The 27,715-nt window shown below is 37.9% G+C and overlaps 2 protein-coding genes across 2 annotated transcripts in view; one reads left to right on the forward strand and one right to left on the reverse strand.

The window, feature by feature from the left end:
• Positions 1–13,461, reverse strand: part of LOC117672998 (vomeronasal type-2 receptor 26-like) — a 28,349-nt gene extending 14,888 nt beyond the window's left edge. The window contains exons 1-3 of the mRNA XM_087893492.1: positions 13,371–13,461; positions 11,952–12,149; positions 119–428 (exon numbers count right to left, since the gene is read on the reverse strand). Of these exons, the coding sequence (XP_087749618.1) occupies positions 119–428; positions 11,952–12,149; positions 13,371–13,461 (599 nt within the window). The remainder of the gene's footprint in view (positions 1–118; positions 429–11,951; positions 12,150–13,370) is intronic.
• Positions 13,462–18,425: 4,964 nt separating this feature from the next.
• LOC148113869 (vomeronasal type-2 receptor 26-like) lies at positions 18,426–27,595 on the forward strand. Its single transcript, XM_087893493.1, has 4 exons — positions 18,426–18,643; positions 19,173–19,458; positions 19,837–20,679; positions 27,464–27,595. The coding sequence occupies exons 1-4, from the start codon at positions 18,426–18,428 to the stop codon at positions 27,593–27,595; spliced, it is 1,479 nt and encodes a 492-aa protein (XP_087749619.1).
• Positions 27,596–27,715: the final 120 nt, after the last annotated feature.

Genomic DNA, 27,715 nt, shown 5'->3' on the forward strand with positions numbered 1-27,715 from the left:
TAAAATGAATGCTTCAGGTATTCTTTTTTAAAATTACGACTTTCAAGAAAATATTTTGAGCATCATGTGAGTAAACAGCAAGATACAGGGCTTGATTATGAATTTAAAATGTACTTACATAAGCCCATCTTGAAGTTCCTGAGAAGGATGATGGATAAAAGAAATGGAATCGGAAAATGTTGAGAACACAGAAATAATACCAGCAATATTAATGTCTCCAAGCTGATGATAGGTGTGCCGAATAGGAAGAGGCTCCTGAAAGTCACATCGAAGGCTAGGATTCTTGCACACCACTTCAAGCAATACTACTAACAGCAACTCCACAAATACTAACATCTTCCATGAGTGTCTTCTTTCTGTGTACAAATGCTTCTGTCTGCAACAAGATCTTTGAAGTGGATCAGACTGACTTCGCTTCCTGAGATGTTCTTCAGACAAAATTAGAGAATGAAATATTATATCAAATCAATTCATAGAGCTTTGGGGCTCCCAGCCATGGGTTGAAATAGGATGGTGACAGTAAATACCATTATTCAGTGTCAGTTGCTCCTATTTTCATGGAGTCCCATAGGATTTGGAAGAGACAAAAAAGGCTAATTTCTTAATGATAATGAGACAGTCACATATGTGAACATCTTCAAAACATGAGAGCTTCCAGAGGCAGGAACCTATGTGTTGCAAGACAAAAATATAATTATTAGATCCATAAATCAAAATAGAGATGTAAATACAGTGTGAAGATAGATAGATAGATAGATAGATAGATAGATAGATAGATAGATAGGTTTCTAAACAATGGAAGATTAATGATATAAGTCCACCTTGGAACCGCAGAGGGCATCCAGAGGCAGGAATGCATGAGCTACAAGTCAAAAATAAATTCAATTCAATTGAAAAACAAATAAACTTTTTTTTTGGGTGGGGGGGGGAATAAAAATAAAAAATGTACAATAAAATAATAAGAGCCGAGGTGGCGCAGTGGTTAGAGTGCAGTATTTCAGGCTACTTCAGCTGATTGCTAGCTGTAGTTCGGCAGTTCAAATCTCACCGGCTCAAGGTTGACTCAGCCTTCTATCCTTCCGAGGGAGGTAAAATGAGGACCCAGATTGTTGGGGTCAATATGCTTACTCTGTAAACCGCTTAAAGAGGGTTGTAAAAAGCACTATGAAGCAGTATATAAATCTAAGTGCTATTGCTATAATATGGTTGCGTAAGTATTGTCAAACTAATATTTCTTTGAAGCACCTTTTGATTTTACGATAGCATCCAGTCTTTTGCATAGGAGCCCATCAACATGGCATATATTGCCTTGGGAATCTTTGCCCTTCTCTTCTTAGCCAAAGCACTCCAAATTTGTCAGATTGTGATGATATCTCCTATGAACTGCCCTCTTCAGGTCACCCCACAAACTTTCAATTGGCTTTAGGTCCAGGCTCTGGCTGGGCCATTCCAAAACTTCAATTGTCTTCTGGTGAAGCCATTCTTTTGCTGATTTGGAGGGAAGCTTTTGGTCCTTGTCATGTTGAAAGATGAAAATCCCCTTCATCATTTTAGCACAGACCAGAAGGTTTTGTGCCAAAATTGACTGATATTTGGAACTGTTCATAATTACCTCTTATGATGACTCCTCTGGATACTTCCTCAGATACCTCGCCAGATGTCATTTTGGAGGAGGATGTACCAGTTCCGGTCACATCAAGAAAGGAATTGGTCAATGGCTCTGAGCAGCTGTCTGAGAGGGATTTGACCAGGGGTGGGTTTCACTTACTTTTACCACTGTCTGCGCATGTACCGGCCTTCCTTGCATGCACTTTGCTTGCTCATGCACCTGCCACGCATGTGCCTGGCCTCAAAAACATGCCTAAATAGCATGACTTGGAGCCAGGGCTGGATTTTCCTATAGGCTAACTAGGCTTCAGCCTAGGGACTCAAGATCAAGAGGGGCCTACATTCAAATTGTTAGCAAAATTAAAATTACACTTTCACTATAGGTGAAAGGGCCTCATAAGTGGAATAGCCTAGGGCCTCTTTTCATCTAAATCCGGCCCTGCTTGGAGCCAGGGTGGGTGGGTGGGCAGGCCCACCTGCGATTGCTGCTACTGGTTCGCCCAAACCAGTGCAAACCGGCTGAATACCACCCCTGGATTTTACTGAGGCAAGCTGCAGCAGGACAGCCCTGAGGCTTTGGTGGGGAAAACACACAGCTGTAGCTGGTCAGTAATGAGGAAGAGGAACTGCCTTCTGCACTGATCCAAGAACACCTAAGGCAGGGAAGGTCAGCCTGATTACTTGTGAGGAGGCAGCCTCATCCCACTTAATGGGCTGCACCAGAAGCTGGCTATTTAGCACAGCAGACAGATGGAGACAATGCTGGGAACAATCTGTTCATTTCTTAGCTGCGTGTTTCCTGGTCATTGTGATCCCTGCCTTGCTTTGGATTGACATGTGCCTTGTGAACCCTCTTGTATTTGGATTTAATTTTGCCTGGAGGGTTTATCTTGTTTGGGAAACTTTTACATTTTTATTAGTTTATAATATAAAATGCAAACATACAAAAGGAGATAGGAAAAGCAGGGGAGTGAAAAAGGAAGAGAAAAGTGTAGAGAAGGGAAAAAGAAAGAAAAGGCATTGACTTCCAACTCCCTTTGGTGCAGTAGAATAAGAAATAATATCAAACCTCAACTTTTTTGAGAAACTTTTAAGTGTCTTGTGGACTCATTGGCTACTGCCCTATGGACTAGTGTTGGTCTGCTATTGGTTGGACTTAATTGGGACAGATCTGGTGTTTTGATGAAAGGAATTGTTGGGGAATATTAATAAACAGCATTACATGTGTGTGAGCGAGCAGGATAGCACTCTTATACCTTGAATAAAGTCCCAGTTCCAACTGAAGAAAAGCAGCTCCAAAGCATAATGCTGCCACCACCATGTTTCTCTATTGGTATGATGTGGTGATGTGCAATATTTCTTTTACACCATACTTACTTTTTGGAATTGTAGCCAAAAAGTTCAAGCTTGGTCTCATCACACCTTAACACATTTTCCCACATGCTTTTGTCAGAGCCAAAGTAGGTTTTTTTGCAGCTGGGCTTGGATGCTTTTTGTTGAATGAAAAAAAGCTTCCATCTTGTCACTTTAACCCACAGCCCAGATATATGAAGACTAGGGAAGCTTGTTGTCACATATAGTACACAACCAGGACTTGCCAGAAATTCCTACAGCTCCTTTAATGTTGCTGTAGGCCAGTAGTGGGTTGCAAAAACCATCGCTACCAGTTCGCTCGTGCATGCGCATGAGCTCACTCTGCACATGTGCAGAAGCATCCAATATGGGTGGGCAGAGCCTCCCGTCACTACTGGTTCACCAATCCATGTAGAACCAGTAGCAACCCATCACTGCTGTAGGCCTCTTGGGAGCCTCTCAGACCAGTTTTCTTTTTCTTTTTCATCTATTTTAGAGAGTCATCCGTTTTCTCGGTAATGTCACTGTTTTGCCACACTTTCTTCACTTATCGATTACTGTCTTCCCTGTGTTCTATGGTATATCCAATGCCTTGGAATTGGCTGTATAACGGGCTGTCCTACACAGTCTTCTTACTCAATTAGTCAGTGGTCTTAGTCCAAGGGAGACCACTGTGTCACAGATTGCCGGATGTGAATCCCTCTTTGTGAGATGGGGTCATGGGGTTCAGATGGGCTTGTTGCTTGCGTACCTGGCTCCCTGCCGCGTGGCAACGGCCCTGCCCGAGCTCCTCGACGTGATAGCCATGGTGGCAGTTGATACACCCAGGCTTATGGTCATGGGTGATTTCAACTTGCCGTCCATCGGTGAAACATCTGAGACGGCTCGGGAGTTCATGGCTTCCATGACGGCCATGGACCTGACCCAACTAGTTCATGGCCCCACCCACAGGGGGGGACACACTCTGGACTTGATTTTTGTCTCTGGCCAGTGGTTGAGTGATCTTATTATAGGGGATATAGACATGGAACCCTTGTCATGGTCAGATCACTCACTCCTTCGCCTGGATCTTCGAACCGCTACACCCCACCGCAGGGAGGCGGAGCCAATAAGATGGGTCTGCCCCAGGCGCCTGATGGATCCTGATAGGTTCCATATGGAGCTTGGGCCATTTCCTGAGGATCTAGCACATGACTCGGCTGAGGACCTGGTAGCCGCCTGGGATCGGGTGGCTGGTGGGGCCTTGGACTGAGTCATGCCTTTGCGGCCTCTGACCCGGTGCCGATCCCGCACAGCTCCTTGGTTTACTGAGGAGCTGAGGGAAATGAAGCGCCGGAAAAGACGCCTGGAGAGCGGTTGGAGGTCCAGTCTCGCTGAATCTGATCGAACACTGTTAAGGTCGCATATTAAGACCTACCTAGTGGCGATAAAGACAGCAAAGTTTAATTACTTTTCCGCCTCTATTGCATCATCAGGGAATCGTCCGGCCACCCTGTTTAGGGTGACCCGCTCCCTGCTCCATCCGGGAGTGCGGGAGCATCCCCTGGAAGGCAGGGCGGAGGATTTCGGACAATACCTGTATGACAAAATCGCTCAGATCCGGGGGGATTTGGACTCTGACTGGGTAGATCAGGGCAGGGTGATGAGGAATAGTCTTGAGAATGTGATCTGGGAGGAGTTTGATGCTGTGACTCCCGATGATGTGGACAGGATCTTGGGGAGACTTAGTACGGCCACATGTTTACTGGACCCGTGTCCCTCCTGGTTGGTACTGGCTTCCTGGGAGGTTACACGAGGCTGGCTCCAGAGTGTTATCAACGCTTCGTTGAGTAAGGGTTACTTCCCCGCTGCCTTGAAATAGGCAGTGGTGAGGCCTCTCCTCAAGAAGCTGTCCCTGGATCCGGCAATATTGGCCAACTATTGTTCTGTCTCCAACCTTCGCTTCATGGCGAAGGTTGTTGAGAGTGTGGTCGCGCGACAGTTTCCACAATTCCTGGAGGAAACATCTTATCTAGATCCGTTCCAGTCGGGTTTCAGGTCTGGGCACAGCACGGAAACGGCATTGGTCACGTTGGTTGATGATCTCTGGAGGGCTCGGGACAGGGGTTGCTCCTCTGTTCTGGTCCTGTTAGACCTCTCAGCGGCTTTTGATACCATCGACCATGGTATCATGCTGCACCGGCTGGAAGAGTTGGGGGTGGGAGGCACCGTATTGCGGTGGTTCTCCTCCTTTCTCTCCGACCGGTCGCAGTTTGTGTTGGCGGGGGGCAGAGGTCAACCTCGAGGCCTCTCGTCTGTGGAGTGCCGCAGGGATCGGTCCTCTCGCCCCTTCTGTTCAACATTTATGTGAAGCCGCTGGGCGAGATCATCCGTGGCTTCGGGGTGAGATACCATCAGTATGCTAATGACACCCAGTTGTACATCTCCACCCCAGGCCACCCCAACGATGCCCTTGAAGTGATGTCTCAGTGCCTGGAGGCTGTGCGGATCTGGATGGGGAGGAACAGGCTCAGGCTCAACCCTTCCAAGACTGAGTGGCTGTGGCTCCCGGCATCCCGATATAGTCAGTTGACTCCATCACTGACTATTGGGGGCGAGTCCTTGGCCCCCACAGAAAGGGCTCGCAATCTGGGAGTCCTCCTGGATATGCAGCTGTCCTTGGAGGAACATCTGACGGGGACCTTTTATCAGGTTCGCCTGATTCGCCAGTTGTGGCCCTTTCTTGATCGGGATTCCCTGTGCACAGTCACTCACGCCTTCGTCACCTCTCGCCTTGACTACTGCAATGCTTTCTACATGGGGCTCCCCTTGAGGGGCACCTGGAGGCTCCAGCTGGTCCAGAACGCAGCAGCGCAGGTAGTGATGGGAGCAGCATGGTGCTCCCATGTAACACCGCTCCTGCGTGAGCTGCACTGGCTCCCGGTGGTCTTCCGGGTGCGCTTCAAGGTGTCGGTTATCACCTTTAAAGCACTCCATGGCATAGGGCCTAGCTATCTTCGAGACTGCCTGCTGCTACCGACGACCTCCCAGTGACCCGTGCGCTCCCACAGAGAGGGCCTCCTCAGGGTGTCATCAGCCAAACAATGTAGGCTGGTGACCCCAGGGGGATAGCCTTCTCTGTGGGGGCACCTACCCTCTGGAATCAGCTGCCCCCAGAGATAAGGAGAATCCAAGACCTCAGTGCCTTCCGCCGTGCCCTTAAAACCCACTTTTTCCAGCAAGCCGGGCTGGCTTAAGAAGAAATTTTTTAAAATTTTTAAATGTTTAATTGGTTTGTGGTTTTTTAAATTTGGGGCCAAATTTATATAGATTTTAATTGTTTTTAATATTTGTATTTCCTGAGTCCTCAGGGAGAAGGGCGGTATATAAATTGAAAAATAAAATAAAATAAATTGAATTTTCTAAAAGGAGACTGTTATGTAAATTGGATACTAGCATGTATTGGATTTATGATGGAATTTATATGGATTTTCAAGAATTGTTTGTGTGCCAGAGATTCATTGGTCTTTGCTAATGAGAAGACATATGGCCAGCTTTTTAATTTACCCCATGTTTTATAGGTGACCACTGCACATGATATGCACCAGAGAATTCCCAGTGTCCAATTGTCTCAGTAACAATTAATGAGTCTTCCCTTTTTAAATGAAAGGATCATTTGCGTTTAATCCCCATTTCTTCTTACACATTCTAGTTTGTGTATAAATTAAGATGACCAGTAAAAATGAATACATAATTCACATTTAATCTATATATTGAGTCAGTATTGTCTATCACATACTGAAATGTCAATACATCAATATGTCCTATTTTATTTATACATTTTTATGGTCCCCAGTTATAACTGACTTTCAGAAGGAAAACGTTTCAAACTATCCAAATCTCGGCGGATAAGGGATCATAGAAGGCCAGTCTAATTGCACATTGTTTTCTGGCTTCAATGTATAAGTGGATAAGTTCCCCAACATGTATATATAAATGATGTTAGGCAAACAAAGAGTTTTGTTAAAACTTTTTCTTCATGAGGTGATGTTTATTGTTTAGTTCAGGTCTCATCACAATGATAAAACACTTGGGAAGAAAGATACACACAAATAAGTCAGCACTGGAGGAGATCATGGAAAAGATCTCCACAGCCAATGTATATTTTCCCCTTGTGCTTAGATAGGTTGGAATAAAGCACAGCCAAACACTGGAGAAGACCAACATGCTGAAGGTGATGAATTTGGCTTCATTGAAGCTGTCAAGTAACTTCCTAGCTAGAAAAGCAGCAGAGAAGCTAAGCAGAGCAAGAAAACCCATAAAGCCCAAAACACAGTAGAACATGGCCGAGTCTTCTTTGCACTCCATGATGACTTCTTCAGACATTGACTGTGCATCAAAATCTGGATATGGTGGGGATGGGGTTTTGATTTTTTTTGTAAGTTTTTAAAAAAAATTTACATAAGCAAACACATAATACATCAATCCTTCCGTGTTTCATCTCAATGTTTCTTCAGTAACCTTCTTTTTGATTACACCTCCTATCTTCATTTCTTCCCTTATAATTTCCATTTCTCTATTACAATATTTTCCCCCAAATTCAATACATTTAATATAATATTCTCTTATTTTGTTATCAAAATCTTTATCTATTTTTCTTTTCCAACCAATCATAAAATTTTCCCCATATCTTAAAATATTATGTTTCTTCTCTCTCTTTAATCATCAAGGTTAATCTACTCATTTCTGCACAGTCTAAATTTTTTTTAATAACTTCCCCTTCCAACTGAATTTTCTCTACTTTCCATCTTTGCGCAAATACTATCCTTGCTGCAGTTATTATATGAATAATCAAATATACATTTTCTTTATTAATTTTCTCTGGTAGCATACCCAGTAGGAACAGCTTCAGTTTTAAATCAATATGTTGTAGGGTCATTTTCTCTTACCAAATCTTAATTCTGTTCCAATAGACTCTAGCTTCTGAACATGTCCACCACATATGATAATAAGATCCTGGTTTTTGATGGCATTTCCAACATTTAGCTGATTTGTCTTTAAACATTTTTGCCAATTTTTCAGGGGGCATATGCCATCTGTAAAACATTTTATATTGATTCTCTTTGTGGACATTGTTAATTTATAGTTCCTTTCCCATAACTGTTGCCATCTATCGAGCTCAATTGAGTATCTGCAATTTTTTGCCCAAGCAATCATTGTTTCCTTTATTTGTTCTTCTTCTAATTCCATACTAAGTAGAAAATTATAATTTCTTTTTATTATTTTAACCTCTGTTCCCATGAGTATCCTATGATACTCATTTCTAAATAAAAGCCATATAATGTTAGATCTTTTTCATATCTTGCTTGTATTTGCATATACATATACTAGTCTATCACAATCCCTTGTTCTTCTAGTTCTTCTTTCCCTTTCAGTTCCCCCTTATCTGTAAGTAAATCTTTATATCTAAAAATCTTTCCAAAATTAACCATATTTGGGTGTATCAATGCTTCTATTGTTGATAACCATATTGGAATTTTCAAATAGTATTTATCTCTAACTTTCTCCCACACAGATAACAATGCATTTCTTACATAATGTCTATGAAAATATATCTGTATCTTACTTCTACCATACCATAAAAATGCATGCCATTCCAATTGTAAATTATGTGCTTCCAAAATTAGTAATCTTGTATTTCTTAATTCAATCCATTCCTTCATCCAAGTCAATGCTGCTGCCTGATAATATAATTCCTAGTTTGGCAGTCCAAAACCTTGCCTTATTCTTGCATCTTGTAACATCTTTATATTAATTCTCACCTTTTTCCCCTGCCAGATAAACTTCCTCATTATTTTGTTGAGGTGTTGAAAATAGGTTTTTTCAATTTTTATTGGAATTGTCTGAAATAAAAACAATAATTTTGGTAATATGTTCATTTTGATTATTGCCTTTGAGTGAGTGATAACTGCAAAGTTTTCCATTTTTCCAAATCTTTCTCAATTTGTCTTTTTAAGTTATAATAATTGTCCTCATTTATCGTTGCATATCTTGAAGTTAGTTGTATTCCTAAATATCTTACTTTTTCACAATTTGTATGTCTAATTTTTCACTAATTCTCTTTTTTGTTTTTCTGTAATATTTTTTACCAATATTTTTGTTCTTTATTTATTTATTTTTAAACCTGCAACCTCTCCATATTCTTCTATTTGTTCTAGTAGTTTAGGTCCTGTCTTTTGTGGTTCTTCCAGAATAAATATTAAATCATCTGCAAAGGCTTGTAATTTATATTCCTCTTTTTAAATTTTCTTTTTTTTCATCTATCTATCTATCTATCTATCTATCTATCTATCTATCTATCTATCTATCTATCTACCTACCTACCTACCTACCTACCTACCTATCCATCCATCTTCTATCTATCTATCTATCTATCTATCTATCTATCTATCTATCTATCTGTCATCCATCTATCTATATTTATGTATCCCTGTCATCTAAATCTATCTATCTGTCTGTCTGTCTGTCTGTCTGTCTGTCTATCTAGCTAGCTAGCTAGCTAGCTAGCTAGCTATCATCTTTCTTTTTTTAAAAAAAAAATCTTTATTAAATATTTACAATAAAATTAACACACAGTAATGGTTGAAAAGCAATATAGGAAGCGAAACATAGAAACACCTAAACACAGGACTAAAATCAAACAACAAACAAGACTAACTGAGAGTTAAGCTCACTCTACAATTAATATTAACTAATATCATCCTAGCCAAACATTTCAATGCAATCAAGTTCTTTTTACTAACTACAAAACAATTGGTCTGTTTTTATCAAAATTATAAAGTTATAAAGCCTAGTAAATATCTAGTTAATCTAATTAGAAGATATTATCACCCTTCTCCTAAGTTTAACCTTCTTTTGAGCCAAACAAAACATCTGTCCCAACTTCTATTATATACTGAATCTTTCTTGTCTTTTAAGATATACGTTAGTCTGTCCATCTCAGCACATCGAAGAATCTTGTTTATTATCAGATGGTCAGGGGGCGTGTCTGCATCTTTCCACAGTTGAGCAAATGCCATTCTCGCCGCTGTTGAGACATGGACAAATATATACCAATCCTTCTTATCGATGTTGTCCGGTCTTATTCCGAGTAAGTAGAGGTCTGGGTGAAGAGAGAAGCTCACACCTGTTATTTCCAACAACCACTACTGTATTTTCCCCCAATAGTGTCTAGTGACGGACAAATCCACCACTGATGGAAGAAAGTACCCTTGGCCAACCCACATTTCCAACATCTGTCAGAGGATCCTGGGGTCATCTTAGCGATTCTGGCGGGGGAGAGGTACCGACGATAGATCATTTTATAAAAGTTTTCTTTGAATGGGGAAGAAAGGGTCAGTTTCATAGTTTTGTTCCATACAGTACATTTTGCCATGCATCAAGCTGAATTGTTGTTCCAATATTTCTCCCCCAGGTAATCATCGTGTCATTTACAATTCTGTCTGCCATAAAATTGGACAGAAGATTGTAAACGTTGGAAATAAATTTCCTTTGGCCATCTAGGACAAGCTTGTCAAACGTTTATAAATGAAGGGAAATACCATGTTCCTGTTTATCCCTAGCAAATTTAGTTTGAATTTTCACATAGGACCACCAGTCTATGTCTAATCCTCTAGTTTGGAGATCGGCTCTAGGTCTAAGTCTCCCAACTTCATCCAGCAAGTCACCATAAGCCCAATTCCTCTTTATATTGTGCATAGTCGTAAGAGTCTCGGCCTCTAATGGAGACACCCACTTAGGAATCTGTGTGTAAACTTGCTTCTTCACCGTTTCCCAAACCCTTAATAAAATTCCTCTGATATAATGATTAGTAAAGTGTTTGGATTGTTTGTCTTTCTGAGACCACAAGAAGGAATGCCATCCCCGCTGCAAATCATATCCTTCAATTGCCAAAATGCACTTTCTTGAGAGGATCACCCAATCTTTTATCCAAACCAGGGGTGAAGCTTGGTAATAAAGCTCCCACATAGGGAGCCCCAAGCCACCCCTTGTTTTGTGCTCTTGCAGCATTTTTCTTTTTATATGAGGTTTTTTACTCTGCCAAATAAATTTGCTTAGAATTTGATCTAATTTTCTAAAAAAGTTTTTATCCAGTCTTGCAGGAGCCATTTGGAATAAAAAAAATCCATTTCGGTAAAACATGGGCTTTTATTGCGGCAATTCTACCCAAAAATGAGATCTGAATATGCCGCCATCTTTCAACTTCATTCACTGTATCTATCAATAATTTGGAATAATTGAACTCCTTGATAGAAGAACATCTATTTGTAAGCCAAATACCTAAGTATTTAAGTTTTTTGACACAATCCCCATAATACTTTGGATCTGTTCCTTTTTGGCACTTGAAAAATTTTTAAGCAGCGGTGAAAGAGGGCATCCTTCTCTGGTACCTTTATAAATCTGTATCTCATCTGATAGTCATCCATTAAACAGTAATCTTGCCAACTGTTTAGAATAGATGGCTTGAACTGCCCTTGTAAATTGAGACCCAAAACCCATCACTTCCAATTGTTGTATTATAAAATTCCAGTTGACTCTATCAAAAGCCTTTTGGGCATCCAGAAAAATCATTACCATTGGTTTATCAAGGTGTGTCTCATAGTATTCTAAGACGTTCAATATTACCCTTAAGTTATCTCAGGTGCCTATGAGATAGGAAACCATTCTGATCTTGGTGGATAAATCGGGACAGGAACACCCAGAGTCTCTCAACTAGTATTGTCGCAAAAATCTTGTAATCCACATTCAGGAGCGAGATTGGCCTATAGTTCTGAATATGAGTTTTATCTGTATCGGGTTTTGGGATTAGGGAAATATAGGCTTCCTTCAAGGACCGGGGTATCCTAGAGTGTAATAAAACCTCATTAAATAGATCTTTGATGTACAACTAAGTGAGTCAAAAACTCCTTTATAAAATTCACTAGGAATCCCATCCGGTCCCAGAGTCTTGCCATTGGCTTGTTTCTTGATAGCTTCTGCTATTTCCCCAACTGTAATTTCTGCATTTAGAATTTCTTTACAGTAATCCGGAATCATCTCCAATTGTAGGTTCTGGAGATAACTCTTAACTTTATCTTCCTGATGAATTTCTTGGCTATATAAGGAGGTATAAAAATCTTGGGCCACCTTTGCTTTTTGCTCTGCAGTACCTACCAAATTTCCCATAGAGTCCTGTAAAAATTCAATCTTTCTAGATTCTGCCTCTTTTCTTAATCTACTGTATATGACAACCACCAGCCCGGCTTGTTAGCATGCTCAAATTGGCTTTGTTGACATTTCCGAATTTTATTCGCCAAATCGTTTTGATCTAGGATGGATAACTCATGCCTAATCAGATCAATTTTCTCCTTAATCAAATTATTATGTGGATCTAAACACAGCTCTCCTTCAGCTTTCTCCAATTCAGCCATTAACTCAATCTGTTTGGCCTTCTCCTTTCTCCATTTGATAGCTGTATATTTTATTATCAATCCCCTAACTACTGCTTTGGCAGTATCCCAAATATTTTGAATGGAAGTATCTTCTCTCTTGTTTTCGGCAAAAAAATTATCTAATTCTTTTTTAATCATATTTATAAATCCCTCGTCTTTCATGATCTCAGCCCTCATAGACCATCTGGCTCTTCTAGTGGACCCCTTCCATTTTATTACCAGGGGGTGGTGGTCTGCCCATATATTCATCCCTATTTCAACCGAATTTAAGCCTTCTTTCAAATCTGATATTGACCAAACCATATCTATCCTGGACCACGATCTATGCCTGGGGGAGAAATATGTAAAGTACTTTTGCATAGGATAGAAGTCTCACCAGACATCTCTTAACCCTATTTCTGTTCTTAGGTTATCCCATGTTTTGGAGAGTACCTTCCTATGCCCTTTTTTGTATTAGGAGAACCCCTTCCTGGATCATAATCAATTGAAGTATCAACAATTGTGTTGAAGTCACCTACTATGCATACATGCTCATAATTTAATTCATTAATTTTCTTATGCAAATCTTTAAAGAAACCCATTTGATTAACATTAGGGGCATATATATTTACTAAATACTATTTTTTGGCCAATACTAATCTCTAACATCAGTGTCCTACCCTCTGTATCTGCATATATTTGATGTTTCACCAGGTCTCTCCAATCGTAAACAACAACTGCTCTTTTCTTCTGGTCGGCCAAGGATACATACAACTTCCCCAGTTTAGGATAAATTAAAATCTTAGAATGGTCTTTCCTTATATGGGCCTCCTGTAAACATAGAATATCGTAATTATCTTTTTGAAGTTTAGCCCAGACCTTTTTCCTCTTAGTGGGAGTGTTCAGGCCATTAATATTAATGGAGAACAGGTGGAGCACCTCATCCATACCTCTACTTACCTGCGTTCTTGTGTTTCTGGGATCTGGTCTCGATTTGGAAATTTGTTCCCCTTTCTTCTCCAGATTGAGCTGAATCTTTATCATGTCCCATAGGTTCTGTGGCTGTTGTTTCCTGGGTTACCTCTTCTTGGCTCTTACCTAGGTTACCACTTTCACTCTCTTGGTCACTAAGATTAGTATAGGCCTCTGTGAAATCCTGCGCTTCCTGTACGGTTTCCAGTCGTAACCTCTGCTCTTTCCAGGTAAACGTCAGGCCTTCTGGTAGAAGCCAGCAATAACGTATCCCTTGTTTCCTCAGCCATGTTGTCAAAAAATCATCTTTCCTCCGAATGTCTCATACTCGTCTCGGGAGCTGGGGCAATACTGTTAGTCGGTTATCTTTGTAGGTAAAAGCTTGGCCCCTTGTTTTCCAAAACACTTCATCCCTTAGTGCTATTCTGGTAAATCGAACATGGATCTCTTTAGGGAGCTTGTTGCACCAAGCATAACTAGTATATACTTGGAACACATTGTCAATATCTCTTGAAACTTCTGCAAAATCTCTTCCAGTAATTCCTGCAACGATCTCTCCCATTAGTACGTCCAGGTGCTCATCTTTCTCTTCAGGGACATTCTGAAACCGTAAGAAATAGCCAGAATGATCCATTTCGAGGAAGATAATCTCTTCCTCAATTTTTTATTAGCTAAGGCATGCCGGAGTTCGAACCGCTCCATCCTACAGGTCACTTTTTGGTCTTTATCTCATAGCTTGAATCTGTTCCTCGTGATTAGTCAAAGTATTTTGAACCTCCTCAAACTTTGCATGAAACAGCCTTGTCTCAGTAGTTAACGTTTCAACATTCCTCTTCAGCTCTTCCAAGGTCTTTGACATTGACTCTTGATTTTTAATCAACGTCTCCTGTATAGACTGGACAATGTCTTGCATCAATGCTTTGCCCGGAGTAGCCACATCTTCAAACGATCTTCGTAACATCACAGAGGTGGTGGCTGGAAATGAAGTTGAAGAGGTCGTAATTGCCTTCTTCTTCAAGGTAGTAGTCGTGGTAGCCATTTTGGATATTCCTAAAAAGTCTTTCCAGGCAATCATACAACACCAAATGGTTTCACCACCTGTTATCAAATTTCACTCTTGCTTCGTTATGTCCAAACCACACTAAGAGTAAATTTACTCACTAATTCCTACTGGCTACCTAAAAGGAAATAGGAAAGGAAAAGGAAAAAAAAAAGGAAGGTCCACTGTGATGAGTCTAGGTGCAGTTAGCAATTTTGGTTACTAGATGGCAGCAAATACCAACTTCTCTAGTTCCCCTAATCTTCTTGCAGTCAAAGCAAATCCAAAAATGAAAGCTCATGCAAATGGCGTTCTTTGCAACAGAAAATGTTAATGCTGAGTCAAAGATAGGAAAATCAAAGGAAGCACATCACTCTTTCATTCAAGGTCCGTGGAGAATCACATTCCCAAACAGTAGGTCAAAATTCAAAATTCACCAATTGTAAAAACAGGATGAAATCAGATCGCAATAATCACTTATAATCCAAGGTTGATAATCTTCTCAGACTGCCAACCAACTTCACTGCGATCTTACTCAGTTTAGGCTCTGAAAGTAGGAAAGTTTTTAAACTCCACTACCTTATGGCTTCCAATCGAATCACAGTCTCAAATTACCAATTGGGAGTCATTCTTTTAGTTTGGCTGGGATGAATAGACTTCCTCAAGCAGTATAGCCACAGCCTCAGGGCGCCATGACAGGCATCCTCTCACTGTGCCGACATCGGGGAGATTCTTCAGTCTCTTCGTTCAGCCTGCACTTTCCGCATGGAGCTGGCAAGCTCCCCTCTTTTCCACCAAGCTTTCCCGCTCAGTGGTGGCTTCAAAGAAGCTTCAATGAAGCAGCCAGGTACAGTGAACAGTGAACAGAGAATCAGCTCGGGAGAAGAATCCCTTGCCTCTTCCAGCTACTGTGATGTCACAGGAAGTCTGTTTTTAAATTTTCATCCATTTTATTTCTTCATTCCATCTTATATTTCTATTTTACACTTCTAAAATCAATATGAATAACAGTGAGGATAGCAGACATCCTTGGAAGAGTGGAGAAGGGAAACTACGACTATATAAGTGAGATTCTGGTTGTTGGCTTTACAATGGGAGTATCTTTATGTTTCATGAAGATTGTGATGACCAAGGTTGTCATTAAAGAAAAAACAAAGGGAAAAAATAGTCAGACTGATCCCTAAGGGTTCTTTATAAGACAAAAAGGTTATCAGCACATCTCTTTGCTGGGATTTGGATATTGCTCTTCTGGGCATAGAGAATAGTCATCTATATCTGAAAAAGAATGCAGGTGAGTTGATATAGGAAATTATACTGTTGGCTTAATCCCATTATATTTGAAAATTTCCTATCCTTCTCCTTTGATATTTTCCCCTCTGGACATAGATGGCAATCATAGAAACAAAACAACACTCCTTCTTTCTTGGCCTTGCTGTGTCCTGTCTCACAAGGATCATTACACAAAAGTAATGCCTATAATGAATGGAGAAGAATTTTTAAGATACAATGTGGAAAGGATGTGCATGGAGAGATACTTTTTGTATGGAATCAATAGATGGAAAATGAAATAGTGTAGTGACATAATTTTAGATATAATTGGTCTGAAATACTAATTAAATATCTACAATTATTAATATTTATGGCTTTCGATAACCATCATCACCACTGTCCAAAGACAACTTCTATGCTGGTTAATTAAATTTAGTTTTCGCAACCTCTGAACTTTGAAGTCAGCAGACTGATCTAGAATGCTGGCTTGCAGCTTTTACTTTGAAACCATGAAAACGATTGTTCATAATTAAGAGGGAGGCAGGAAAGGATACAATTGTTTTGACCTAGGCTTCCTGATACAGTAAAAGCACACAATGAGTCCCAAAACCCTCTTTTTATTTCAATGGCTGTGAATTCTGCTCATTCAGAGCCTGTTCATTCTCAATCTTTTCATTCACAGATAAGTCCCAAATAGTTGTAAAGAGTCAGACAGAAGTCTGCCACAGATATGCAATGAGAAATAAATTACTTATAGAGGTGCATGTAAGATTTACCAAGAAAGCAATAGAAACAGACATATTACTGATGGCAAGGAATAGCCCAATAAAATCCAATTCACAGAAATAGTGGTGCTAAAATAAATACCTAGAAGAGTAAGAGATTTGAGAAAAGAATATCAGTTTTTGACAAAGTGTTTAATCAAAAAAGAGTGAGCTTTCACTGGTTAATATCAGAAGGAATATTGGTGAATTGGCAGGAACAAAGACCCAGACTTGATTCCATAGAGAAAGCGGAATTATTTTATGAGCAATATTTGGGGCTACTAGAGGAGGAAAGATCGAGAGAGGAAAAAGAGATTAGATACCAGGAATAAGCTGTGAGAGAAAAAGAGGAACAAACAAGAGAGAAGGCAAAGGAATGAGAAGAAAGAACAAAAAGAGAAGGGGCAAGATCAAAAGATGTTAAAGATCAAAGAGAGATAAGAACAACAAGATCAGCAAAAGCTAGTAAAAAGTAAACTATGAAAGAAGAAATAAAAGCAATTTCAATAAATATCAATGAATTAAATTTGGAGATGAAAAGGGAAAGAACTCTTAACAAATTAGATAAACTGAAAATGGACATAATATGTTTACAAGAAGTCCATATTAGAAAACAACATAAAAATTCTTGGAATATTCAAAATTGGGAGAATTATTTACTGCACTAACATATCAAAGTAAAAGAGGTGTATACAGAACTGGGCTACAATGTCTGATATCCCCATTCCTGGTCAGCTAGCAAGAGACAAAGGCTCCTTCTCCTCCAGCTAATATGTTATGAATGTGGACATATTTACATTTCTGAAGATCATATGAATGGTCTTGAATGACAGGAGGGAGAGACACTATCAAGGCAACAGTCAAATAAGAAGAGCTTTAACCTTGACCAGGGAATATGAATTGAGAAAACATTTCAGAGAAGCTATACTACATCAAACAAAGACTAAAATTGCTGTTAAAAATGTGGAAGTCCAGCATAAGGCCAGGATATGCTGATAATTCTGAAAAAATATTCTGTAAAACAATTTTTAAAAATACATTAAGAAAAGTCCGTTTCACATTATGTGCCTTGCAATCCTTCAGTCCAGCATATTTTGTGGAATGAGTTTAATAATTCTTATTTCTATGTTCTAGTATATGACAATGGTCCACTACCACCCACAGTATTTAATATGCAGTACTTATATGCAGAAGGAAATAGCTATATTTTCGTTCCAGAAATATCAATGAAAAAACTTATCATGGGAAATATATACTTCATTTCCTCTTTGCTGCCATTATGGCAGAAAAACTAAAGAAGATTTTACAGGCATATATACATGAAGACCAAGCAGGCTTTCTGTCAAAAATACGGGTAAGAGATAATGTGAGGACTTTCTTAAATATTATTGAATACTTACAATATCATATTGAGAAACAGGCAGCCTTAATATTTTTAGAGGAATAGAATAGATTAGAATAGAATAGAACAGAGTAGAATAGAATAGAATAGAATAGAATAGAATAGAATAGAATAGAATAGAATAGAATAGAATAGAATAGAATAGAATTACAGTAATGCGCTTACACATACATATATTTACATCTTTATTTCGCTTTATGGATCTAATTATTTTATTTTTTGTCTTGTGGCTCATGCGTTCCTGCCTCTACAAGTCCTCACATGTTTTGAAGTTGTTCACATATGTGACCGTCTTACTATCATTATGAAATTAGTCAGTTTTCTCTTCCAAATCCTATGGGACTCCATGAAAATAGGAGCAACTAACACTTAATAATGGTATTTATTGTCCACATCCTATTCCAACCCATGGCTGGGAGCCCCAAAGCTCTGTGGGTTGATATGTTAGTATGTTGTACTCTCTAGTTTTCTCTGAAAAACATCTCTAGAAGGCAGATCAGTCTGATCTACTTCAAAGATTTTTTTGAAGACAGAGGCATTTGTACACAGAAAGAAGACACTCATGGAAGATGTTAGTATTGGTGAAGTTGCTGTTGATAGCATTGCCTGAAATGGTGTGCAAGAATCCTAGCCTTCAATGTGACTTTCAGGAGCCTCTTCATTTTAGGCACACCTATCATCAGCCTGGAGACATTAATATTGCAGGTATTGTTTCTGCATTCTTTGCATCTTTTAATACCATTGATTTCATTCAAGATCCTTCTCAGGCATTTCAGGATGGAGTTATGTAAGTACATCATTAATTTATTGTCAAACTCTGAACTTTGCTGGTAAATCACATGATGCTTGAAATATTTTCCTCTAATGGCAAAAACTCCAGAAAGGAACATTTAAACTAGAATATCTAGGTTTATTTTATGTAAGGTTATATTTTACTTCAGCTTCCAGGTAAAGTTGAAATAGTTGAAATAGAGATCAAATTTCCATTTATAACAAATCACATCTAAATATCTACTAATATACAGATATGAATGGCTATATTTATGAAGCTGTTACTACTATTAAGGAAATGAAAACACATAATTCCCATGATAAGTTTTTTCATTGATATTTCTGGAACCAAAATGTAGCAATTTTCTTCTGCATATAAGTGATTCTTAAACACTATCGTTTGGTAGTGGGCCATTCTGACATACTAGAACATAGAAATAAGAAGTATTAAGCACAATCCACAAAATATGCTGTACTGAAGGATTGCAAGGCACATAATGTGATACAGGCTTTTCTTAATGTTTTTTTAAAAAAATGTTTTACAGAATAGTTTTTCAGAATTACCAGCATATCCTGGCTTTAGCATTTACTATAAAACAGATTAATGAAAATCCTCAGATCCTACCCAACATCACGCTGGGCTTCCACATTTTTAACAGCAATTTTAGTCCAAGCTGGACTTACTTTGCCTCAATGCTTCTGCCTTTCACTCAGGGCAAATTCATTCCTAACTACAAGTGTGGGATCACAAATACTTTGGCTGCAGTCATTGGGGCACCTGATATCTCTCTTCACATGGCAACTATATTGTGCAACTACAAAGTTCCTCAGGTAAGATTTGCTGTAGAAATACATTCTGCCATAGCTTCAAAGACATATATATGCTTCTCTCTGAAAAAACGAGAGATCTTTTGGATAAGTAGATATTATTTTTGCTTTATAAAGCTGAACAGATGGTGAGACTATTTGACATAGCAAATTCCAGATACTGAACTAAGGTTCAAATCTGAAATATTCACAATGACACTACTTCCACAAAAAATTATTTACTCATACTTCAAGAGTGACATCTTGGTTGATATTTCCTAATAAACACAAATAGCTGTATAATGTTTCAGTATATAAAGGTACTCAAAGTCTCAAATGAATGTACACATTTTCAGAGGCTCACATAGACCTTTGCAATTCCATATGTTTATTTTTCTGTAGTTGATATATGGCTCTGCTCCAGTCATGGATAAAGATACTCAAGCAGTTTTCTTCCAGCAAATGTTTCCAAATGAATCCCACCAACATAAGGGCCTTCTGCAGTTATTGTTGTATTTTAGATGGATCTGGATTGGAATTCTTATAGTAAAGGATGAAAAAGGAGAGAAATTCCTCCAAGAAGTGCTCCCCACATTTTCCAAGCATGGCATCTGTACTCAGTTCATAGCAGAATTCCCAAAGGAAGCACTTAACAGTGATTTTACTGATACCATGGATGAAGGACTACATATATACCATGTTATCATGAACAGCACAGCCAATGTGATAATCTTATATGGTGAAACTCAGTCCATATCAGTCCTGAGAACTTTCCTCCAGTTTTCAGAAGTGGAGGACATAACAAAGAAGACTAAAATCTGGTTTATAACAGCTCAGACAGATTACACTTCAGTTACCGTTCATAAATCTTGGGATATCCATTTCCTACATGGGGCTTTATCCTTTGCAGTTCACACAAAGGAGGTCCAAGATTTCCAAGAATTTATTCAAAACTTGAATCCAAACAACAACAACCAGCATGATCATTTTCGAAAAGATTTTTGGGAACAGGCATTCGATTGTTTCTTTGCTGAGACCTCTGAGAAGAAATGTACTGGACAAGAGAGGCTTGAGACTCTTCCCACATCTGTGTTTGAGACACTAATGAGTGGTCAGAGTTACAATATTTACAATGCAGTCTATGCTGTGGCACATGCTTTGCAATCTCTGCATATATACAAATCCAGAGATAAAGCAATTGTGAAAGGAGGGAGGAAACAGTTTCACAATCAAGTGTGGTGGCAGGTAAGTTTGCGGTGCAGAAACCACCATATCTGCAATTGCAAGATGTGTCCATAAAACTTTAGTGAACAATAATTTTTGAGGGATTGACACTAGGTTTAAATATGAGATATATAGTAACAGATTAACCAACTGAAAACTTTTTATGCTTATGTTAAAATTGTAAGTGGTATTCTACAAAATTGACTACAGGTGCCTGCTCCTGCTCTATGCGGACGATGCTGCGATTCTTTTATTCTCTCGGGTGGGTCTGCTTAGAGCCCTTAAAATCCTTTCCAATTATTGTTGTGCCAACCAACTGCTTATCAACTATTCTAAGTCTAAGATTATGATTTTCTCAAGAAGCAGGAAAATCTATCAATGGAAGCTCGATAGGCCAGTGCTTATGGCGGGACAATTTCCAAAGTCCTTGGGCCAGCAATATTCACACTAAACTTATGAAGATAGGTATTCCCCCTATTGAAGCCCTTATGCTTGGCCCAGATGCAGCCAAATCACTGATATTCCAGCGATTGGATGATTTTGAAAGACAACAGAATCTGGCATTTGGTGCGGGAGTATGCTCTCCGTTTTCTCTCGGTATTACTCCCCGAACGCACCCCCCTAAATATCTCTCTGCGCTATCCTTTGTCAAATACAGGTTGGCCTTTCTAAAGGCACGTTTTAATGTGATCCCCTCAAATGTCCTAGAAAGCAGGTGCTCGGAGTGTGTGAAATCCACTCACTGTTCATGTGATGGCCGATCTCCGAAATCGTTGGCTCACATCATATTTATATGCCCCATTATTGGGAGGTAAGGTCAGAACTTATTTCTCCCATTTGCCAAAGATTTCCTGGAAGATCTGAAAATCTTAGCCTTCGCTTCTTACTCCAAGATACTGATTCTAAGATTACATTAAAGGTAGCAAAAATTTTGCTGCAGTATGGTATGTAAGAGTCTGGGGAAGGGACGGGCTGGACACATTGACTGAGGTCACCCTCACTGATCGTCAGCGGTTTAGCTAGCTGGTGGTTGTATAAAGTGCTGATGTATGGATTTTATGCAAATTGCAATATAATATTTTCTACCTATGTATAATTTTAATCGACCATAGTCCATATAGATTGGAGCTAAAAAAATTTATAACACATGAACTATGAGCTTGATGGAGTGGTTTTTCTACCACTGATCTTGTTGTCGTTTTGCACTTCAGTCTGGTCGTGTGCCAGCTACGTGCCTTGGATGTTTTGGCTTTTTTGGTCTATGACTGCAATAAAGTATTTAAAAAAAAATGAAGCCTAAAATTTAGAATGGCATATGGATACTTTCTTGTTTCATACGTATAGACAAAATCTTGCCAGACTAAACACTTTAACATATGTATCCACTACATAATCTGTGAACTATTCAGGAAGGGAAGTTTTCATATTCCTTTTCCTACACATAATTTTCAAACCAAGTTGCCTTTTACTTGGCTGAAATACATCTCTTCCTTTTGGAAAATCACCTCCTTACTGCATTCCCTAACTCCGTCTATTCATAAATAAAATGAGGTGATTTATGCCATTCACCTGTTGTGCAGTAGTTACTTTTTCTTCTAGATGCTTTCTTTGGAATAATTGCTTTTAATCACAGGCTGTACTTTGATTGTTGAAAGTACAACCTCTTCACAGACCATTAGAAAGTCATCCGTATTTCTATAAACAGAAATTAACAGAGAAACATACATAGTTTTAGAGCAAATGAATGGAAAAGAATGAGAACAACATTATATGCTTTAAGGAAAAGTGTTCTAGTGTTTTTAACTAGGTGGCTTAATAAAAGAGGACCAAGGTAGAATTTTATTTTGAGCCTCCTTTTTGTAGCCATATCTACTCACAAGCGATGAAGGAATCATAGATTTAAAAATGGATATTTAAACCATCAGAAATAGCCCTTGCTTAGTGCAAAACATTTTCAGCCCCAAAAGATAGACCAGACTGAGAAATCAACATCATGTAGGTCAGGGGTAATTTTATTGCAAGAGCTGTAGAACTGAATCTTGCAATGCGCTCAGCCCTCCATTACATTCTTTTTGTTTGATATAGAATGGATTCTCTGAAATGTTTTCTCAATTCATATTCCTTGGTTAAGGTTCAAGCTCTTCTTATTTGACTGTTGCCTTGATACTGGCTCTCCCTCATTGAAGGCTATTCATATGATTGTCAGAAATGTAATTATTTCTACATTCCTAAAACATTAGCTGGAGGATAAGGAGCCTGAAAGTCTTTGTCTCTTGCTAACTGACCAGGAATGGGGATATCAGACATTGTAGCCCAGTTCTGTATATGAGCCATGATTGAATGCATATCACTCCTCTAAGTGATGTGATCTTGAATCCCGTCTAGGTTACCATAATTTAGTATGCCTTATGATCATATTTCGCTCTGATTTGAATATCAGAGAATATATTCAAATATATAAGACAGTATCTATATAAGACATATAGATCTTTTTAGTTAGATTTTGTTTTATCTTGTTAGTACCTTGCCTCTAGTCTGGTGGATTTTAACTGTAATAATTTAAATCAAATTTTAGCATGGCTACAACAAGCATAAAAGCCTTCATATGTAAGAAGAGTATTCAACTCTTATAGCCCTATATATTCTCTTGTTGTTGTTGAATCAGTAAGTTGGATCTGAGTCTTTGTGACCTCATGAATCATCACATCCCTGTCCTCCCGTCCTCCACTGTCTTCCAGAATTTGCCCAAATTAATATTCATTGCGTTCCATTGATGACACTATTTAACTATCTCATTCTCTGCTGTCTTCTTCTCCTTTTGCCTTCAATCTTTCTCATATCAGGGACTTTTCCAATGAGTCCTTTCTTCTCATTAGGTGGCCAAAGTATTTGAGCCTTAGTTCAGTATCTGTCCTCCAAAGGACACTCAGGTTTGATTTCCTTTAGGATTGACTGATTTATTCTCCTTGTAGTCCTAGGGGCTCTCAGTAGTCTTTTCCAGCTCCACAATTCAAAAGCATCAATCTTTCAGACTTATGGTCTAACACTCACATCGATACATTACTATTGGGAAAACTATTCCTTTCACTATACAGACTTTTGTCAGTAAGGTGATGTCTCTGCTTTTTAATATGCAGCGTAGATTTGCCATAGCTTTTATCCCAAGGAGCAAGCGTCTCTTAATCTCATGGCTGCAGCCACAATCTGCAGTGATTTTGGAGCCCAAGAAAATAATTCTGTCACTGCTTCTATTTCTTATCCTTCTATTTGCCAGAAAGTGATGGGACTGAATTCCATGATCTTAGTTTTCTAATGTTGAGTTTCAAACCAACTTTGGCATTCTCCCATTTTACATTATACCTCAAGAGGTTCTTTCTTCTTACTCCTCCAATCTTTATCATATCTTGATATTATCATTTCATTTATTGTAACATTTCTCCACCATTTAATACATATTATCTAACCTATATATCGATATCGATATCTATATACAGTAGATATCTTCTCTAACCAATGGTAAAATTGGTTTTACGATATCTTAAAATATTCTGATTCATCTCTTTCTTTAATTGTCAATGTCAATCTACTCATTTCTGCACAATCCAATATTTTCTTAATTACTTCTCGCTCTGTAGGGATTATCTCTGCTTTCCATTTTTGCGCAAAGACTATCCTCACTGCAGTTATAACATGTATGATCAAATATATATTTTCTTTACTAAATTTCTCTGGTATGATACCCATTAGGAACAGTTCAAGTTTTAAAACTATATGTTGTTGTATCATTTCTTCTAACCATGTTTTAATTTTAATCCAATAATTTCTCGCTTCTGGAAACGTCCACAACATATGATAATATGATCCTGGTACTAATGGCATTTCCAACATTTAGCTGATTTATCTTTAAACATTTTTGCCAATTTTTTAGGTGGCATGTGCCATCTGTAAAACATTTTATATTGATTCTCCTTATATGCTGTGGACATTGTTAATTTATAATTCTTTTCCCATAGCTGCTGCCATTTATCTAATTCAATTGAGTATCCAAAAAATTTTTCTAGGCTATCACTGTTTCTTTTACCTGTTCTTCTTCTAATTCCATACTAAGTAAATGATTATATATCTTTCTAATTATGTGTTCATCTGTTCCTGTGAGAATTTCATCCAATTCTGTCATTTCTAAATAGAAACCATATAGTTTAGCATCTTTTTCATACCTTGTTTGAATTTGCATATGAGTATACAAGTCCATCTCAATCCCTTGTTTTTCTATTCCTTGGTTCCCTTTCAATTCCCCCTTATCTCTTAAAATATCCTTATATCTAAGAATATTTATAATATTAATAATATTTGGATGGATTAATGCTTCCATTGTTGATAACCATACTGATATTTTCAAATAATATTTATCTCTAAAGTTCTCCCACGCTAATAACAATGTGTTTCTTACATAGTGTCTTTGGAAATCAGTATGTATCTTGCTTCTGCCATACCATAAAAAGGCATGCCATCCGAATTGTAAACCATGATCTTCCAAAATTAATCAGGAATCATCTCTTGATTATATAGTCTCTCATAATAATTTTGAATTATTTTTTTCTTTTCTTCATTTTTATAACATATACTTCCTTCTTCACCTTGTAATTGATTAATTAATTTCTTCTCTTTTTCTTTTTTCATTTTATATGCCAACTATCTAGCTGGCTTATTTGCATTTTCAAAGAAATTCTATTTGGCTGACCTTAATATACACGCCAAAACTTCTTGTTTAAATTTATTTCATGTTTTTTTCAATTCCATTTGGTTTTTAGCTTTATCATTTTGTGGATTTTTTGTAATTCTTTCTCCAGTCTCTTATATTCCTCTTCCAATTTCTTCTGTGTTTCTCTTTTCTTTTTATTCTTTTTTCCCCAAATATGTTATTGCCAGGCCTCAAATATATTCTTTGATTGTATCCTATACATTCTGAAGTGAAGTATCTTCCTTTTGTTTATTTTGAAGAAAAACTCCAATTCTTTTTCCATAAATTGTTGAAATTCTTTTTTCATTTAGAATTGTTTGATTCAAAGTCCATCTATATTTTTTCTTTTGTTTTTTCCATGTTATTATAAGTGGATTGTGATCTGCCCAAAGATTTGAGTCAATATTTATTTCTTGCATATTGTCTATTAAATCTGATGACATTGGAGAAGAGGCATGGCTAGCGCCCAGCAGTACAACTCTTTTCTCAGATGCTTCTGAGAAAATGTTGATATCGAAGTTGTTTGGGGTCTTTATTGACTGAAAACTGTCTCAGAGGGACGGTGAGCAAGAAGGGCACAGACTGCTAATGCAAGGAAATCATAATTCCCTGGTTAGTCAGAAGCAGCACTTCAACCAGATGATCTAGAAAGAGGCCATTGAATGAGCTGCAATAAAGCCGGGACAGTTACAGTGGGATCAGAGAGACAATGGATGTGGATTCATCTGGGTGAGAAAGCCGACTTCTCTTTTTGTTTTCTTTGAAGTTTCTTTGACGCTTTGATTAGAAGTTTTCTTTGTATAAACCCTGGGAAATAACTTGAAGGAAAGTGAAGGGGGCAAAGAGAAGAGGGGAGAGCAGGGCATGTGTCAGCTCTCTACCCTCAGCTGTTTAGCAGTGAAGAAAGTGGATTGACCCAAGCAGAAGAAATGAATTGAATGAAGTAACAAAATTATTTTGGGAGCAAGAAAGTAAGAACAGGAAGCCTGATTGAATACTTGTAAATTATGGATTTGTGGATTTAAGCAAAATTAATGAGACTGAGTGGAAATTATTGAAAGAACTAGTTATAAAACTTTTCCTATTTTTTTCTTTTTTTCCACTTTTCTTCTGAGTGAAAGTGGTTTGCAGCGTCATCTAGAGACACAAATAAAAAGACTTTATTAAACTGATTGAGAGGACTGGCTTGAGATTGTAGGCTTGGACTGATAAGAAACAGCTGTGTCTGGCAAGAACTGCATATTGAGATAGATAGCCTTAATAGAAGTTGAAATAGTGTGCCTTGTGCAAACTTTGAAACAGAAACAAAAACAAGACAACTGAGGCAATATAAACAGCCCTGTTTGGAAATCTCTTTCTTTTTTCTTTTTCTTGTGACTGCTCTTTTGCTTCTTTTTATTTTATTTTATTTTATTTTATTATTTTATTATTTTATTTTATTTTATTTTATTTTATTATTTTATTTTATTATTTAATTTAATAATTTAATTTAATTTAATTTAATTTAATTTAATTTAATTTAATTTAATTTAATTTTTTATTTTATTTTATTTTATTTTATTTTATTTTCCATTTATACTCCTCTTTTTTTGTCTTAGGATTTGACCATATACAGTGATTTCTCTTTTTTCTTTTTTTTTCTTGAACTATTTTCATTGACTGGATTGTATCTTTTTTCCTTTCCATGTCTCTCTCTCTCTCTCTCTCTCCCACTCCCTCTCCCTCCCTCCCTCCCCCCCTCTCTCTCTTTCTCTCTCTCTCTTTCTTTTTGGCTGGTTGGTTTTTTGGAGTGTTTGAATTTTGATGATAAATAAAAAAACGGATTAAGGTAAGAAGAACCTGAAGAGTCAGAAATTTTTGCTTTTTTACTTCTTCATTTTTTTTTCTTCTTTCTTCTTTTTCTTTTTCTTTTTCTATATATATATTTACCTTTTGCTATGTGTTTCTGAGTGTGATGGAGTTTTTTTATCTTTATTTTTAACCAATGCATTCAATGGGGTGAGTTAGGTATTTCGATTACAAATTTAAATTTATTTGCATTATAAATTCAGTGGATTATAATAGACAAGACAAGATGAAGAAGACAACAACACAGTTACCTTCCACAACACCAGCTTCAAGCCCTGCAGTGCAGAGGACATTGCATACCATGGCCATGCAATTGGAACTAAAAAATATGATACAGGTTTTTCATGAAGACTTCAAAGAAAGAATGGAGAAGGTAGAAGGAAAACTTAAAGAAGTGAAGGCGATGGTGGGAAAGAATGAAGAAAGAATACAGAAAGTGGAGGAAAAGGCAGATTTAACAGAAAAAAT

This window comes from Pantherophis guttatus, chromosome 4 (genome assembly GCF_059756535.1).
Source record: "Pantherophis guttatus breed Tessera chromosome 4, ASM5975653v1, whole genome shotgun sequence".
NCBI lineage: Eukaryota > Metazoa > Chordata > Lepidosauria > Squamata > Colubridae > Pantherophis > Pantherophis guttatus.

What these genes read in the sequence shown, in the direction of transcription:
- LOC148113869 (XM_087893493.1), top strand. Translation starts at nt 18,426, where the DNA reads ATGTTAGTATTGGTGAAGTTGCTGTTGATAGCATTGCCTGAAATGGTG. An exon ending in GCATTTCAGGATGGAGTTAT is followed by an intron (nt 18,644 to 19,172) that starts GTAAGTACATCA and finishes AATGTTTTACAG; the next exon opens with AATAGTTTTTCAGAATTACC. An exon ending in ACAATCAAGTGTGGTGGCAG is followed by an intron (nt 20,680 to 27,463) that starts GTAAGTTTGCGG and finishes GGATTATAATAG; the next exon opens with ACAAGACAAGATGAAGAAGA.